Source organism: Typopeltis vanoorti, chromosome 8, assembly GCF_054136105.1.
Source record: "Typopeltis vanoorti isolate ZY-2024b chromosome 8, IOZ_Tvanoo_1.0, whole genome shotgun sequence".
Classification (NCBI taxonomy): Eukaryota; Metazoa; Arthropoda; class Arachnida; order Uropygi; family Thelyphonidae; genus Typopeltis; species Typopeltis vanoorti.
Genome location: NC_143556.1, coordinates 119,953,376 through 119,965,617, shown reverse-complemented (window position 1 = coordinate 119,965,617; position 12,242 = coordinate 119,953,376). Strand labels below are relative to the sequence as shown.

Below are 12,242 nucleotides of genomic sequence, written 5' to 3'. Positions count from 1 at the left end.
TAGGATGCACATTACTATAATATCCAGTGCTTAACCATTGTACATATGTTGAAAATATAATAGTAAGGATATCCTGTATGGAATGATTCAAACTTTATGCTCATTTTTAAGATTTTTTACCCCCCCCCTCTTCTCCTGGAACTCAGTTACATAACTACTTTAAATTTCTACTGGTTTGAAAGCTTTCAGGAAGTATTCAAAATCTCTTATTTTAGTTTACCGTTTTAACAAAAGAAATAAAGCAATAATATTGTTGTATATTCGAAGCGTCTAATTCTGTACTATTTCTCTGCATCTGAAATCAGCTGTTCAGCGGTCTGCTGAAATTATTCTAAGATTTAGAAATAATGTGCTATTTTCAATATGTTAAACTGCTTATGCATACCACACAAAAGAAAGTTCAGTTCTGTTATTTTTGTTTCTTTTTTATTTAAAAAAATTCGAAATATTACTACTTCTACTGGTTGCTATTTCTGAAATACATCTTACAAATGCTCGACAATAATCTTCTTAGCTGGAGGAATTTTGTCTTAGATTACTTAGATTAAGTCTTAGATTACTCTTACTGCTTTTTCTTCCAGAACACTCACTAAACTGCTTCACGCAAGAATGTCTTGTTTCGTTTTCAGTTGTTCAGACAACCTACACAGAAAACCTGACATTTATTTTACAGGCTGATGCAGTATTTATGCCAAAATGATTCCTTTATTTATAGTGATCAGTTTCACTTTTATTATCGAAAAATTCTAAATTATTTGATACATCTTGAAAAAAGGATTTGAATTTTTTAAGAGAAAAGGTGCATATCTGTTACATAATCATTTATTTTTTGGGTTGGGGCGAGGGTTATAGACCTATTGAATCTGCAGGCAATTGCTACAAACATAAATCACTTTGGGAACGTGTTCATGCAGTTTAGTGTAAAATAGTAGCAAAAGTATAACCACTTCAATAATGAAACGTATCTAAACTAGAAGAAAATGTCGTTATATCTGCTGATGTTAGAACTCTTACATAAATATTTTTTCTGTCATGAATTCTCTATCAGCTATAATGTAATTAATTTATAGATTTTTGCACTCTTATGCTGACAAAAGAAATATGTGCAGTAATTTCTTCTTTCCACTACAAGAAAAAACCAGATAATAATAGAAGAAAAATATGTAGTATTTTCGTTTTCATTGGGTGAATTTACAATGTTCTTTCTTTGTGTTTTGAAATGAAAGTGCAAATGATCATTCGCACTGAATATTTTACAGGCAGATATTCCTTGTTTTGTTTTTGCATCTTTCTGATTGATTAGCATACATTCGTAACATATTATTCTGATATTGCATTTGTAGGATGAGAGTGTTTTTATATATTAATTTCCCATATTACTCAATATCACATAACTTCCTCATTTATAATAATGAGGAAATAATATGTATATTTTCTGATTTATAATTTGCTAATTTATAATAAGCAAATCCTAGTTTCTGTGCCGAAAAATTAAACGTTATGTGGAACAATTACTATGAAAAATTAACCAATTAAATAAAAACTATACCTATGTTGCATAACAGTTTTCGGGTATGTGGCAGTGTTGTAGCGAGGGGGGGGGGGAGTGTAAAACTATCAAAGTCGAAATAAATTTCAATTCTATTGTGAAAATAATAAATTTCACATTTGATGCATACACATACATATTTTGCATCAGAGAATATTTTTATTATTATTTGGCACCTCCAGAGAGTCCAATTACTCATCGACGGAGGAAGGGAACCTGCTCTACAACTCTAGCTCCACCACTCAATCCACCAACTGACCGCAACTATACCAACGGCATCTACAGCCGACCACCACTGGTATTTCCACCACCACTGGCCACATGTAAAATTGGAGCAAAATATATACATATCAATTTAAATAATAATAACCTTTTATTTCTAAATATATGAAGAGCCGAAGGCTTCAATTCGGCGACATAACATATTTAAGTTAAGGGATATTACATCCCATATTGTTTCTTAGCCGAATAAGAAACTCAAAGAGTTTCATGCCGAATATAGAAACTATATAAAGTTCGGCAATTCCAAGCGTAAGCAAATACCTGGATAGTGCAGCAACTGACCCTTAAGGTAGTGCAAGCTGAGGCAACTCATAGCAAAGGTGGAGAAAGCTCCGATCACTATTCTTGATATTTACCCATAATATAAACTTAGCTCCTAGGAGCTGTATTAATCTTCATTATGAGAGAGACTGGTTTCAAACTTTATTGAGGTCTCATCAGCGAGTAGGTAGACCTAGTTAATAATACCAAGTTTGTAGCGAACAGAACTTACATCCGTTCTATGAGAATTGCCAAGAGTTGTCCTAATAAATTATTCCTCTAAGAAACAATATGGGGTGTAATATCTTCTAACTCAAATAAGTTATGTCGCCGAATTAAATCCTTTGGCTCTTCATATATTTAGTAATTTATTCAAACACCTCTTGGCAATTCACATAGAGGGGATATAAGTTCTGTTCGCTACAAAATCATTACTAATTGATTGGTGGTCAATCGACCGTGAGATGCGGTCGATTGGTTCATTAATGCCCTTGGGGGGTAATGGATAGCAACGCAAAGCTGTACCAATGAAGTTTAACTGAGGTTCGGCTGTTGCTCTTACCCACTTGGGCGATGAGTTTTTGAGTTCGCTCTCTTAGGGTTTTTGCCTTAAGGGAGCACTTTGAGTCTCCGGGGAAGGTGTTCTCCGGCACGGCCCGCTGAGGGGCTTTGTCGGTGAATTATTTTCCTCGGAATTTGAGCGGTTCTGCTCGGTAATCGAGTTTCACTGAGTAGAACCAACGCTGAGATTTGGACGGTCTTTTGCCCACGAATGAGTGGCCTAGAGATCGTCCGATATTTTTGAGATCGAACCTTTACTTACATAGTCGATTGGTTCATTAATGCCCTTGGCGGTAACGGATGGCAACAATGCAATGCTGTACCAATGAAGTTTAACTGAGGTTCGGCTGTTGCTGTTACCCCCTTGGGCGACGAGTTTTTGAGTTCGCTCTCTTAAGGTTTTTGCCTTAAGGGAGCACTTTGAGTCTCCGGGGAAGGTGTTCTCCGGCACGGCCCGCTGAGGGGCTTTGTCGGTGAATCATTTTCCTTGGAATTTGAGCGGTTCTGCTCAGTGGTCGGGGAGCCCGTCACTGAGTGGAACCAACGCTGAGATTAGGACGGTCTTTCGCCCACTATGGAGTGGCCTAGAGATCGTCCGTATTTTTGAGATTTCACCTTTACTTACATAGTCGGTCGATTGGTTCATTAATGCCCTTGGGGGTAACGGATGGCAACAATGCAATGCTGTACCAATGAAGTTTAACTGAGGTTCGGCTGTTGCTGTTACCCCCTTGGGCGATGAGTTTTTGAGTTCGCTCTCTTAAGGTTTTTGCCTTAAGGGAGCACTTTGAGTCTCCGGGGAAGGTGTTCTCCGGCACGGCCCGCTGAGGGGCTTTGTCGGTGAATTATTTTCCTCGGAATTTGAGCGGTTCTGCTCAGTGGTCGGGGAGCCCGTCACTGAGTGGAACCAACGCTGAGATTAGGACGGTCTTTCGCCCACTATGGAGTGGCCTAGAGATCGTCCGTATTTTTGAGATTTCACCTTTACTTACATAGTCGGTGATTGATTCATTAATGCCCTTGGGGGTGATGAATAGCAACGCAAAGCTGTACCAATGAAGTTTAACTGAGGTTCGGCTGTTGCTCTTACCCACTTGGGCGATGAGTTTTTGAGTTCGCTCTCTTAGGGTTTTTGCCTTAAGGGAGCACTTTGAGTCTCCGGGGAAGGTGTTCTCCGGCACGGCCCGCTGAGGGGCTTTGTCGGTGAATTATTTTCCTCGGAATTTGAGCGGTTCTGCTCAGTGGTCGGGGAGCCCGTCACTGAGTGGAACCAACGCTGAGATTAGGACGGTCTTTCGCCCACTATGGAGTGGCCTAGAGATCGTCCGTATTTTTGAGATTTCACCTTTACTTACATAGTCGGTGATTGATTCATTAATGCCCTTGGGGGTGATGGATAGCAACGCAAAGCTGTACCAATGAAGTTTAACTGAGGTTCGGCTGTTGCTCTTACCCCCTTGGGCGATGAGTTTTTGAGTTGGCTCTCTTAAGGTTTTTGCCTTAAGGGAGAACTTTGAGTCTCCGGGGAAGGTGTTCTCCGGCACGGCCCGCTGAGGGGCTTTGTCGGTGAATTATTTTCCTCGGAATTTGAGCGGTTCTGCTCAGTGGTCGGGGAGCCCGTCACTGAGTGGAACCAACGCTGAGATTAGGACGGTCTTTCGCCCACTATGGAGTGGCCTAGAGATCGTCCGTATTTTTGAGATTTCACCTTTACTTACATAGTCGGTGATTGATTCATTAATGCCCTTGGGGGTAACGGATGGCAACAATGCAATGCTGTACCAATGAAGTTTAACTGAGGTTCGGCTGTTGCTGTTACCTCCTTGGGCGATGAGTTTTTGAGTTAGCTCTCTTAAGGTTTTTGCCTTAAGGGAGCACTTTGAGTCTCCGGGGAAAGTGTTCTCCGGCACGGCCCGCTGAGGGGCTTTGTCGGTGAATTATTTTCCTCGGAATTTGAGCGGTTCTGCTCAGTGGTCGGGGAGCCCGTCACTGAGTGGAACCAACGCTGAGATTAGGACGGTCTTTCGCCCACTATAAAGTGGCCTAGAGATCGTCCGTATTTTTGAGATTTCACCTTTACTTACATAGTCGGTGATTGATTCATTAATGCCCTTGGGGGTAACGGATGGCAACAATGCAATGCTGTACCAATGAAGTTTAACTGAGGTTCGGCTGTTGCTCTTACCCACTTGGGCGATGAGTTTTTGAGTTCGCTCTCTTAAGGTTTTTGCCTTAAGGGAGCACTTTGAGTCTCCGGGGAAGGTGTTCTCCGGCACGGCCCGCTGAGGGGCTTTGTCGGTGAATTATTTTCCTCGGAATTTGAGCGGTTCGTCTAGAGATCGTCCGATTTTTTGAGATTTTACCCTTTACTTACTAATCAGGACTTTCAGGGTAACGAATGGCAATGCTGAGCCGAGGAAGTTAACTGAGGTTCGGCTGTTGCTGTTATCCTGGGTGATGTGTTTTTGAGTTCTCTCCCTTAAGGCGTTTGCCTTAAGAGAGCACTTTGAGTCTCTGGGGAAGGTGTTCTCTGGCACGGCCAGCTGAGGGTCTTTCTCGGTGAATTATTTTCCTTGGAATTTGAGCGGTTCTGCTCAGTGGTCAGGGAACCCGTCACGTAGTGGAATCAACGCTGAGATATGGACGGTTTTTCGCCCACTACTGAGTGGCCTAGAGATCGTCTGATTTTTTGAGATTTTACCCTTTACTTACTAACCAGGGTAACAAATGGCATTGCTGAACCAAGGAAGTTAACTGAGGTTCGGCTGTTGCTGTTATCATGGGTGATGAGTTTTTGAATTCGCTCCCTTACAGTTTTTGCCCTAAGGAAGCACTTTGGTCTCCGGGGAAGGTGTTCTCCGGCATGGCCCGCAGAGGGGCTTTGTCGGTGAATTATTTTCCTCGTAATTTGAGCGGTTCTGCTCAGTGGTCGGGGAGCCCATCACTGAGTGGAACCAATGCTGAGATATGGACGGTCTTTCGCCCACTATGGAGTGACTAGACCATTGGTGTTCCTTTTTAAGAATTCCCCATTTCTTAGCGTTAATCGAGTGGAAAATTAAGAGTTTACTGCTTTTAATCCTCAGATGCGACGTTTCACAGACTCTTCCCAGCGTATTCTTATGTTATATCTATTACGTAAATTTATGACACCAATATTATGGAAATTTAATATATTACGGAGATTCAAGAATGAAACTTCATGAGAGACCTGTGCAATATTTCTCCAGTAATTAGCAGAATGAATTCTTCACAGATTATCTGGTAAGTTGAACTAGTTTATGCAATATAATTTGACACTTAACATTCTCACATTAATTATCAAACATTCTCCGATTAATTATTAAATTGATCAAGGCTGAAATTTCTGTTTCTAGATAATATAAAAAAGTGATACTGCAAACTGTGCAGATGACTTACTCTTGTGGAAATCTCATTCGAATGATATTCTTTTTACATAAATGGGAAAGAGCAATACAGAGGTGCCTGGTCTGAGATAATACCTGCATGCTAAAACATGGTTAAATAAATAAATAAATAAATTCTGTTTGATGATACTGCGATTCCCCTTTTTACAGGAATTCACGGTACCACCTAGTTCCCCCAAATTTTATCCAGTCTCCGGAACCGGCATAGGCTGACGAATCAGACCTATGGCTGGGTCAGTATTCCTGACTGTAATCCGAGTGTCCTCTGACCGGTTTGTCTGCTTGCGGGATGAAAAACACCAGATAAACTGGCGGAACAAACCCTGCTGTCCACGCTCAAGTCCAGCTAACTTGGCTATGGCTGAGGAAGAGCCTTAAGCTCCTCATTTCTTTGACGGGAATCGAACCTAGGACACTCCTTCCCCTGGTTATGGTTGCGAAGCGCAAAGCCACTTGGATAACCGCGTGGACAAAACACGGTTAACAATATAATACAGCAATTTTCCTTTGCGATTTTTACATTCATGACGCATATTCTTTCAACATGCAATAATCTATTCTGAGACTAATGACGTTTTAGAAGCTTTACATTTAGGGCTATACTATACACCTCTTGGAGAGTTGTTATAGATTATTGCTGTTCCGATTAATTGAGATAGCGTTCAGAGAACTCAGCGTACTCGTCGTAATACAGAATAGTAAAACGTATATGATCTAGTGGAAAGTGCGGAGAACTTATTTTATGCACAATGAATGTCATATGAAACTGGCTTTCTAGATTATAAACGTACCAAATTCTCTGTCGAACAGTTAAAATATCTGGAATTTTTTCTTCCTGAACGTTTGTTTATGTTTCTTATACTAAAAATTAAGTATGATGATCAGAAAGTTAAAAGGTTGTCTTGGACCAATATAAATACACTGTACATGTAGACACTTAACGATTGCTTCTATTCTAGGAATAGGATCGTACTTTCGAACGACCTGAAGGACCACACACATATTTTCATTTTTGTATCAATGTTTTCAGGACGTTCTTTCTTTCTCTCTCTTTTTTTTTAAGGCGTAAGCGCCTACAAGATCGGTTGTCCATTCACATGAAAATTATTCTCTGACTGGCTGAACTGCTTTATTGAATTTGGTATTTGGAATCTTTTAAAAGTTTTCCCGGTCTTTTCAGTTTTTGTTCAAATTTGACAATTAGCAAGGAAACTAATGACCAAGATAAAATGTCGAAATTATACTCAATAACTCTAGGTGTTTCCACCGAAAGAGTGTTATCTGTGTTTTATGTGGAGCTACTGAGGTTCCACATAGAACACAGAAAAAACTTTCGGTATGGTAAGCATAAGAAGACATTTATGTTACTCAATTTTACTTTCAGTTGAATTATTATATCAGCAAAGTATTAGCAAAATGTTGTCTGCCATATTGTCCACAAGTCTTCTAAAAAGTTACTGAAGGCATTATAGAAGCTCCACCTACTGTCTTTGGGAAATAAACGGCGTTAGAGAATTTATTTAATTGTTCCTTAATAACTCTTCACTAGCGGGATAGAATTTAATAATTCGTATCTGTTCAATGAGATTATTCGAATAATTTCAATTTTAGTTTCATTAAAGTATAAGCTATGGTGGATGCACTTGTAAAGCGAAAATTAGGAAAAATAACTTCTCTCTAGATCATTGTCCCACGAGATGGCCGTAGTTACGCCGCCAAATTTCAACAGTATATTTTCGTCCAAACTACAGCGCCCGTTTGCTTATTTATAGAATTATATTCTTATCTTCTTCTTCTTCCTTTTCCCCTCTTTTACCTTGCGAAATGTCGAGGTTTTTCTATTCATTAACCGCAACCGTACACAAGGATCAGGTGGTCAAGCACTGTGCCTCCTAGTGTATTCTTTGTCTCTAGAAGCGTTGAGTTCTCAAGACCGGTTTACCTGCTTGCGGATGGAAAAACCTCAGATGAACTGGAGAGAAAACCCTGCAGTCCACGCTCGATATCATCTAACTTGGCTATGTCTGAGAAAGATCTAAGCTCCTCACGTCAGGGGAGGGAATCTAACCCAGGACACTCCTTTCCCAGGAGTATGGTTGCGAAGCTCATAGCCACTGGGCTAACCGCGCGGACCTTTAGAATTATATTATATATTATTAATAATAATACTATTATATACTGTATATTATATTATATATAGAGAGATCAATATAATACAAGTAATACAACAATGATTATGTCATCAAGTGCCGCCGCCTTAGTGCACCTGTATTGTTAAGCGTAGTTATCGAAATTTCAAAAGTTTGACTTGAAATTTTTATGTTTTATTCACCTTTCCATTTTTCACAATGGATAAGTATCGGTTACCAAAGAAAGGTTTTCAACCTCCGATGCAAGCATAAAGGAAGTGTGTTCGTCCAATATTTCTCCATGAATAAAGAAAAGCTGTGCTTCCAAGCAGACTCACACAATGTTCAGTTCAGTAGAAATGCCACAAACTTGGAAGAATTGCATTGTCCAGAAGGTTCGGATACCTCTCGGAGTTCAATGTTGGTGGTACTACAAACAGAGGTCCGAGGTCAAACCATAAAATACAGGACCATACCATTATATTCCCACCTCTGAATTTCATAGCTGGGGTTACCCACTCTAGTAAGAGACGTTAACCGGGCATCCGCTACACCCACACCCATCCATCTCTCGGTAGAGGATATAGCGTGATTCTTCTCTCCATAACACAGATTTTCAAGCTTCTACGTCCTACTGTACACGTTCTTTGCACTAGTGAAGACGACACTGCATGTTGATTCGAGTAATGTGAGGATTGAATATTACGGTCCTTCCATGGAAACCCATGTTACGAGCCTCAGTTCCGAATGTTTCTGCAGAGATTCCCGTTCCAGTCGATGCCCAGAACTTTGCATTACACGTGTCTGTCTACCAGTGGCGGTTTTTGCATATTATATTTCTTAGCACCCTATGATCAAGTTCGGTGAATGTGGTGGTTTGTCTAATGCAGTAGCACTTGAAGTTGATTCCCTTCGCTTCTGTCTCAGTATGATATCACTGACTGTTGAACTAAGATGGCCCGATTTGTCAACAATTTGCTGAACAGATTTTTATTTTTATTAAGTCCACCAAGACTTCATTGCGGTGGTGGTGTGCTTATTGTCGTTTATTTTCTTTAGAGCTTTGATCCCATGTCCTCTTTCTACCTGAGAGCTGAATGGCCCAGCATATGTGAACAGTGCCTTTCAAAGTAAAAGGGAAAATAATTTCACATGTCAGTCAATGTGTCATGATGGGACTGCTACAGAGACCAACGAGTACGTTGGAATTTTTCTAGTTATATTTAAATCGTGAGAAACCGTTTTTATTGGAACTTCATACAGAAGTGAGTTTGCATCCCGTAATGAGTAGAAAGAATATTTATATCCGGATACTCGTTTTTTTTTTTCACACAAAGCGGGCAAACTCAAAGAACACATGTATTTAAAAGATATATAAACTGGGTTGATAGCCTTAATTTCAGTTATCCCAACCTTTAATTCACTGACCTCTTCCACTACTGGATATCAATCTCACGAAGAATCGTTGCTGTGTCTTAGTTAAATGTGTACATGAGAGGACTCAACGACAAGAAATTTGTTGGAACACGGTGTACTTTATATCATCTGAACTTTTTATTTGTATAATGTTTATAGAATCTCGTGAATTCATGAATAAATATATTAAAGTTATTTCAGAGACTAGTTAATATCTGACACTTGCTTAGGGAAACATCGCTAATAAAATGACTAAAAGTACACATTTCGTTTCAAGAATGATTAAGATACTTGAAACTATTCTGATGCCAATGACAGTGGCGAATTTCTTCTAAATGATGATTAGACACATATTTCTACAGCCATTACAATATAGAATATTACATTTTCATGCTGATACTCACCTGAGTCTTCTCCGTAAAACTGATAGGCAAAAATATTTTATAAATTGATTATTTTAACATTCTGTATTTATTTTTCTTTGCACTATGAGTGGCAGTTTTTCGAGGAAGGAGAAACATCTATATCCGAGCATTACCAAAACATTACTTATAAGATGAAACTTTGGCCAATAACGTTTTCTGGAAACTAATATAACCGAATGCGTCCAAATTTATATCCAAACTTTCAGTTTTACTAGAACCTCTGAATTTGGTATCGCGAAGAGTTCTGTACTAAGCAAGTCGAATCAGACCATTGCTTGGAGTAATGTTTCCCTTTCTTTCTTAATCTTTCCCTCTTTTACCTTCTTTACGGGGTAGAGGGTTTCCATTCCTTATATCCGCAACCGTTATACGAGGATAAGGTGGTTGGCTCTATGCCTCTCGGTGTATCCTATGTGTGTAGAAGCGTTATGTTCTCAGGGCCAGTTTGCCTGCTTGCGCGAAGAAAACCCCCAGATAAACTGAAAAAAAAAACAAAAAACATTCAATCCACGCCCAATACCGGCTAACTCTGCTAAGCTCCTCAAGTCAGAGACGGGAATTGAACCCAGAGTACTCCTTTTCCCAGGCATATGGATGCGAAACGCATAGCCACTCGGCTAACAGCGCAATGTTTCACTAATAGAGGTGAATTCCTTTCAATGCAATCAAGATTGTTGTTCAGTCTCGAATCTTCTAGAACACACCTCTACAGTTGTGAGCCTCTTGAAATTTTGGTGGAAGGAATCTATTTGTACAAAACGGAAAGAACTGAAAACCTTTTCTCCGCAATCTTTCTGTGCATTTGTGTGGTGGTAGTCATCGTGACTAATTGAATTTCTTTTAATGATCAGCTAAAATTTGATCCGAAATTCACTGCGCTGAAATGGAGTGATTATTTGATGGCTCGTATGGCAATATTTGAGAATACCTCTCTGGAAGTCTCTTATTCCTCATCCACTTCTCATTTTAGAAACAGAATGAGTACAACAACAATTATGTTATTAATAAACATTAACAAATAATGTCAACCCAGCAGCCTTCTAAATTAAAAGTTGATGTGATACTTTCTCGTAACCACGTTCACATTTGGAAATTTTCTAGTACATTAATATCAATATCACAGGATATAACTTACCAGTTTTGGGGAGAGGATAAGGAATATCAAAGAATCTTCCATAAAACTCTAGGATTTTGGGGCCAATATCAAGGGCATATTCCGCTGTGCTGATTGCTTCAGGGCGAGTCCACACTTTGAACTAAAAATATTACATTTAATGAATGCATTAATTGAAGTTTAATATTAAACTTTAAGTGACTTATACGATATATGCCATCTTAGCAATATAATATAGAAAGTCATTAATGGCAATTCAGAAATTGTAATGATCATTATTTCCTTAATTTTCCCTTCTTCCTTTCTCGGTCTATTTTCTTGGCATACACAAAGAGGAAGGAAGGCAAGTAAAAAAAGTAATAAACTCAATGCAGTGACGGCGCCAATAAATATCCACTGAGTTTATACAGTATTACAGAATTGCTCTCTTCTTTGATTTGTTTTTTTTATAGAGTTAAAATTGGAGTAAAAATTCACAAAGAGTAAAATATATATCCACAGAAGCCTTCCATAATGGAACTAAAGAAACTTATGTGTATGATGTTTCACAATGAAAAAGCTATCTCCATTTTTACTTCAACAACAATTGTATTATCGTATTGCATTTGTAGCTTGATTATTTATTTTATTTCATTTTTATTTTTACTTTTTACTAAATTTTTTAATGTACTTGTTACTTGATTAGTGCACGTTAGATTCACTGAATCAGTATACATGGTATAGATTAATATTCTGTGTTAGATATGTCCCATTTTCATTTATCACAAAAACAAGAGCTTCAACCATTTCTTAAGAATTAGTAAGATAAATTATCACTTAGAACCATTTAACGTAATGTACATATCTTAAGTGCATGAATTGAATATGTTGCATTCATAAATTCAGATTGCTTGCGCTTATGGGTCGCGTGGTTGCCTGACTGGTACGGAAGTATCAGTAAACATTTTGACCTTATTTTCAAAACCAAACTAGCAATTATGGATCGTTTTTTTGTACATATCAAATTCAAGACAATTTCAAGGTAAAGTGAACAAGGCTTTCAGTAATTTTTCGATTCTTTAAATTCTTCTCCATTTT

At 38.7% G+C, this 12,242-nt stretch overlaps 1 protein-coding gene across 1 annotated transcript in view; it reads right to left on the bottom strand.

The window, feature by feature from the left end:
* superdeath (Suppressor of ER stress-induced death) overlaps positions 1–12,242 on the bottom strand; it is a 503,396-nt gene that overhangs the window by 335,497 nt on the left and 155,657 nt on the right. The window contains exon 4 of the mRNA XM_090396917.1: positions 11,187–11,307. Within this exon, the coding sequence (XP_090253043.1) occupies positions 11,187–11,307 (121 nt within the window). The remainder of the gene's footprint in view (positions 1–11,186; positions 11,308–12,242) is intronic.